The 6,955-nt window shown below is 38.8% G+C and overlaps 1 protein-coding gene across 1 annotated transcript in view; it reads right to left on the reverse strand.

Annotated features, from left to right (window-relative positions):
- Window positions 1–1,545: 1,545 nt before the first annotated feature.
- The window catches only part of LOC306736949 (serine/threonine-protein kinase 3/4-like), a 19,599-nt gene continuing 14,189 nt past the window's right edge, over window positions 1,546–6,955 (reverse strand). The window contains exon 11 of the mRNA XM_079218640.1: window positions 1,546–1,768. Within this exon, the coding sequence (XP_079074766.1) occupies window positions 1,610–1,768 (159 nt within the window). The 3' untranslated portion in view covers window positions 1,546–1,609. The remainder of the gene's footprint in view (window positions 1,769–6,955) is intronic.

The raw sequence follows: 6,955 nt of genomic DNA on the forward strand, positions 1-6,955 counted from the left end.
CAGAATATGAAAAAGAGTTTTAACAGCATCTGGATTTATTGACTCGTTGATAACTGCTTAATATCTTAATATAACTTAGAAAGGTTTGGGATTAAACTCTTCAACTGGAATCAGAATATACAAATATAGCCAGATGTGCTCATTTATTTACATTCTGTATCAAATGATCTGCTGCGACTATTTCTATCTCTAACAATCTCTCTATTTCTATCTCTATCTCTATTTCTATCTCTACACCCTGAGTTCTACGACCTGAGGAGCTGCTTCGGTTCTGAAGCTACGTAGAAAAATAAATCTGCTTCTGTTCTGTGGAGAGGAACGTGAGGGAGGAGAGGCAGCTTCATGCTACAGCTTCAGACTGCAGCTTCATGCTACAGCTTCAGACTGCAGCTTCATGCTACAGCTTCATGCTGCAGCTTCAGACTGCAGCTTCATGCTACAGCTTCAGACTGCAGCTTCAGACTGCAGCTTCATGCTACAGCTTCATGCTGCAGCTTCAGACTGCAGCTTCATGCTACAGCTTCAGACTGCAGCTTCATGCTACAGCTTCAGACTACAGCTTTATGCTACAGCTTCATGCTACAGATTCAGACTACAGCTTCATGCTGCAGCTTCAGACTGCAGCTTCATGCTACAACTTCAGACTGCAGCTTCAGACTGCAGCTTCAGACTACAGCTTCATGCTACAGCTTCAGACTGCAGCTTCATGCTACAGCTTCATGCTGCAGCGTGCTGACACTCTTTTTGGGGAGTAATCTCATTCAGAGCCGTTTCAAACTAATAAATCAATTTTGTTGAATCGATTCCATAAATCTGTCGTTTTGTTTTCTTCAGTAAGCTAAGACACAGCCGCCGGCCTCTAAATATAAAAATAAAATGATGAAATGATACACAAACGTTCGGTCAGCTCTCCATCTGGAGAGAAACCGTTTGGTTCCTCGTCGTTTAGGATTACGGTCAAAAGAGGAACGTCTCCAGATGGTTTCCAGGAGACACCTGTACCTTTAAGGTCATATATACACACCGTACCTTTAAGGTCAAGTCACACTGTACCTTTAAGGTCAAGTCACACTGTACCTTCAAGAACAAGTCACACTGTTCCTTTAAGAACAAGTCACACTGTACCTTCAAGAACAAGTCACACTGTACCTTTAAGAACAAGTCACACTGTTCCTTTGAGAACAAGTCACACTGTTCCTTTAAGAACAAGTCACACTGTTCCTTTAAGAACAAGTCACACTGTACCTTTAAGAACAAGTCACACTGTACCTTCAAGAACAAGTCACACTGTACCTTTAAGAACAAGTCACACTGTTCCTTTGAGAACAAGTCACACTGTTCCTTTAAGAACAAGTCACACTGTACCTTTAAGAACAAGTCACACTGTTCCTTTGAGAACAAGTCACACTGTTCCTTTAAGAAGAAAAAACATCTCCGTGTTTAAAGAGAAAGTAACAAAGCTGAAATAAAGAGAAAGACGATCTGGAGTCCAGATCAGCTGCTGACGGACTCCAGATCAAACATCGTGAAGTTCTTCTTCCTCTTCTTCTTCTTCTTCTGTGGTTCTCCACAGTGAGAAGGTTCTGCTGGTGAGGAGCTCCAGTCATGCTCAGAAGTTCTGCTGCCGGCGCCTCTTGGCCTCGATGGCGTCCAGGATGGGCTGCCTCTTGGTCTGGTAGCGCTGCCGGATCTCCTCGATCTCCTGCTCCATCTGCGGGTCCAGAGAGGCCAGACGCAGCCGCAGGTCCTCCACCGACCACGAGCTCACCTGCACACAGCAGAGGGTCAGTCTCACCTGGGTCAGACTCACCTGGGTCAGTCTCACCTGGGTCAGTCTCACCTGGGCTAACCCTAACCCTAAATAAAAAAATTAAACTAGAGTAGTCATCCTCTGCTAATACCATATTCGACCTAACCTTAACCTGGTTCCTCTCACCTAACCTCAACTAATTTCCTACCAGCACCTAAACTCAACCAAAATCTTACCTAAACTAATACTTTAACTAATACTAACCCTAACCCGGTTCCTCTTACCTTACCTCAACATCCCCTTACTATACTTACAACAAAACTTATCCTCCTCTCCTCTTACCTCAACCACTCACCTACCAACACCTAACCTCAATATCAAATAAAACCTAAACCAATGATTTAACTAAAACCCTAACCGGGTTTCCTTGACCTAAACCCAACCAGTTTATTGATACTCGACCCTGGATTCCGTATTGATGCATCACCACCAATACTGTCTACAGAGGTCTGACACAGTGGTGTGATGTTTCTAAGTACAGCAATTCCTATTTATACTTTAACCTATACCACAGAACACTTCCCACTGGGTGGAAAGATCTACGGAGGAGGTATTACTAAATAACATTCGTCGGCCAGTGCACTGCCATGAGTCTCCATTCAACTGCCAAGCCATCGGGCGAACGAGGGAAGATTCCTGAGTAAATACATAATACCTAACCCCCTAACCATAACCTTCTAACCCCTAACCATAACCTTCTAATCCCTAACCCCATAACCTTCTAACCCCTAACCCTAACCTCCTAACCCCATTACCCTAACCTCCTAACCCCCATAACCATAACCTCCCAACCCATAATCCTAACCTTCTAATCCCTAACCCCATAACCTCCTAACCCTAACCTCCTAACCCCATTACCATAACCTTCTGACCCCTAACCCCACAACCATAACCATCTAACCCTAACCCACTGGTTTTGGTTTCCCAGTACTGAACCCAAGGCACATCCTGGCAGTAACCCTGATTCTTGGATTCTGGTCCACATTTCTGTTGAGTCCCTTCCTCTCATTTTACTTTCGTGGTTTCACATAATTTACTAATTTACAAATGGAGAAAGTTTCCAAATTCCTGCTTCTGAAAGGAGGTATGTAACAGGGTCTGGACCCCAGGAGGTATGTAACGGGGTCTGGACCCCAGGAGGTATGTAACAGTGTCTGGACCCCAGGAGGTATGTAACAGTGTCTGGACCACAGGAGGTATGTAACAGTGTCTGGACCCCAGGAGGTATGTAACGGGGTCTGGACCACAGGAGGTATGTAACGGGGTCTGGACCCCAGGAGGTATGTAATGGGGTCTGGACCCCAGGAGGTATGTAACAGTGTCTGGACCACAGGAGGTATGTAACAGGGTCTGGACCACAGGAGGTATGTAACGGGGTCTGGACCACAGGAGGTATGTAACGGGGTCTGGACCACAGGAGGTATGTAACAGGGTCTGGACCACAGGAGGTATGTAACGGGGTCTGGACCACAGGAGGTATGTAACAGGGTCTGGACCACAGGAGGTATGTAACGGGGTCTGGACCCCAGGAGGTATGTAACGGGGTCTGGACCCCAGGAGGTATGTAACAGTGTCTGGACCACAGGAGGTATGTAACGGGTCTGGACCACAGGAGGTATGTAACAGTGTCTGGACCACAGGAGGTATGTAACAGTGTCTGGACCACAGGAGGTATGTAACAGTGTCTGGACCACAGGAGGTATGTAACGGGGTCTGGATCACAGGAGGTATGTAACGGGGTCTGGACCACAGGAGGTATGTAACAGTGTCTGGACCACAGGAGGTATGTAACAGTGTCTGGACCACAGGAGGTATGTAACGGGGTCTGGACCACAGGAGGTATGTAACGGGGTCTGGACCACAGGAGGTATGTAACAGGGTCTGGACCCCAGGAGGTATGTAACGGGGTCTGGACCACAGGAGGTATGTAACGGGGTCTGGACCACAGGAGGTATGTAACGGGGTCTGGACCACAGGAGGTATGTAACGGGGCCTGGACCCCAGGAGGTATGTAACGGGGTCTGGACCCCAGGAGGTATGTAACAGTGTCTGGACCACAGGAGGTATGTAACAGTGTCTGGACCACAGGAGGTATGTAACGGGGTCTGGACCACAGGAGGTATGTAGCGGGGTCTGGACCACAGGAGGTATGTAACGGGGTCTGGACCACAGGAGGTATGCAATGGGGTCGGGACCACAGGACGTATGTAACGGGGTCTGGACCACAGGAGGTATGTAACAGGGTCGGGACCACAGGAGGTATGAAATGGGGTCTGGACCACAGGAGGTATGCAATGGGGTCTGGACCACAGGAGGTATGCAATGGGGTCTGGACCACAGGAGGTATGCAATGGGGTCTGGACCACAGGAGGTATGCAATGGGGTCTGGACCACAGGAGGTATGCAATGGGGTCTGGACCACAGGAGGTATGTAACGGGGTCTGGACCACAGGAGGTATGCAATGGGGTCTGGACCACAGGAGGTATGCAATGGGGTCTGGACCACAGGAGGTATGTAACGGACTCAGACGAGCATAAACAAATATATCCGTCCTCCATGATGCCTTCAAAGACCCGTTAATGGACACTTAGGAAAATCTTTCGCCCAAACTAAAATACCTCCAGCATGCCAGCCATGACCACGGTGTTTGAGGTATCACTGACGTTCCCTCAGGGGTTCCCCTCTCAGCTCTTACCAGCAGCACTCTGGCTATTTATTACCCAGAAGCACTAGAGCTAAAATAACCGTGGAGAGAGAGGGAAGGTCCGGCCACCACGGTTCTGGAACGTAGAACAGACCCTGCAGTTCTCCTTAGAGAACACGTTCCCTCTGAACCAACATTTAGGTTTCAGCGTCTCAACACTGAACACAGAGGATTAGTGAACCAGCGACTATTTACACCACCGATAAACAACGGTAATGGCACACAATAATAATCTAACCTTCACGTCAGGATCTGTTAAATAAAGGAAGGAGCGAAGGAGTGACAGGAAACCAATGAGGGAGGAATACAAATAGAGCGGAACAATTGAAGGAGATCTTCTTCTTCTCCTGAATAATAGATGGTAGTGCTTTCCTCCACATGTTCTAGGCTGCACTACAACACTATTACACTAGATACTATAACATATATATGATATACTATAAACCATAATACTATGTACTATAACATATATATGATATACTATAAACCATAATACTATGTACTATAACATATATATGATATACTATAAACCATAATACTAGATACTATAACATATATGATATACTATAACACTAGATACTATAACATATATATGATATACTATAACATATATATATGATATACTATAACATATATGATATACTATAACACTAGATACTATAACATATATATGATATACTATAACATATATATATGATATACTATAACATATATGATATACTATAACACTAGATACTATAACATATATATATGACATACTATAACATATATATGATATACTATAACATATATATATGATATACTATAACATATATATGATATACTACAACATATATATGATATACTATAACACTAGATACTATAACATATATATATGATATACTATAACATATATATGATATACTATAACACTAGATACTATAACATATATATGATATACTATAACATATATATATGATATACTATAACATATATATGATATACTATAACATATATATGATATACTATAACACTAGATACTATAACATATATATGATATACTATAACATATATATATGATATACTATAACATATATATGATATACTATAACATATATATGATATACTATAACACTAGATACTACAACATATATATGATATACTATAACATATATATGATATACTATAACATATATATGATATACTATAACACTAGATACTATAACATATATATGATATACTATAACATATATATGATATACTATAACATATATATGATATACTATAACATATATATGATATACTATAACACTAGATACAATAACATATATATGATATACTATAACACTAGATACAATAACATATATATGATATACTATAACACTAGATACTATAACATATATATGATAGACAATAACATATATATGATATACTATAACACTAGATACTATAACATATATGATATACAATAACATATATATGATATACTATAACACTAGATACTATAACATATATATGATATACTATAACATATATATGATATACAATAACATATATATGATATACTATAACACTAGATACTATAACATATATATGATATACTATAACATATATATGATATACTATAACATATATATGATATACTATAACACTAGATACTATAACATATATATGATATACAATAACATATATATGATATACTATAACATATATATGATATACTATAACACTAGATACTATAACATATATATGACATACTATAACACTAGATACAATAACATATATATGATATACAATAACATATATATGATATACTATAACATATATATGATATACTATAACACTAGATACTATAACATATATATGATATACTATAACATATATATGATATACTATAACACTAGATACTATAACATATATATGATATACTATAACATATATATGATATACTATAACACTAGATACTATAACATATATATGATATACAATAACATATATATGATATACTATAACATATATATGATATACTATAACATATATATGATATACTATAACACTAGATACTATAACATATATATGATATACTATAACACTAGATACTATAACATATATATGATATACTATAACATATATATGATATACTATAACATATATATGATATACTATAACACTAGATACTATAACATATATATGATATACTATAACACTAGATACAATAACATATATATGATATACTATAACATATATATGATATACTATAACATATACATGATATACTATAACACTAGATACTATAACATATATATGATATACTATAACACTAGATACAATAACATATATATGATATACTATAACATATATATGATATACTATAACACTAGATACTATAACATATATATGATATACTATAACATATATATGATATACTATAACACTAGATACTATAACATATATATGATAT

Source organism: Taurulus bubalis (genome assembly GCF_910589615.1).
Source record: "Taurulus bubalis genome assembly, chromosome: 5".
NCBI classification, from domain to species: domain Eukaryota; kingdom Metazoa; phylum Chordata; class Actinopteri; order Perciformes; family Cottidae; genus Taurulus; species Taurulus bubalis.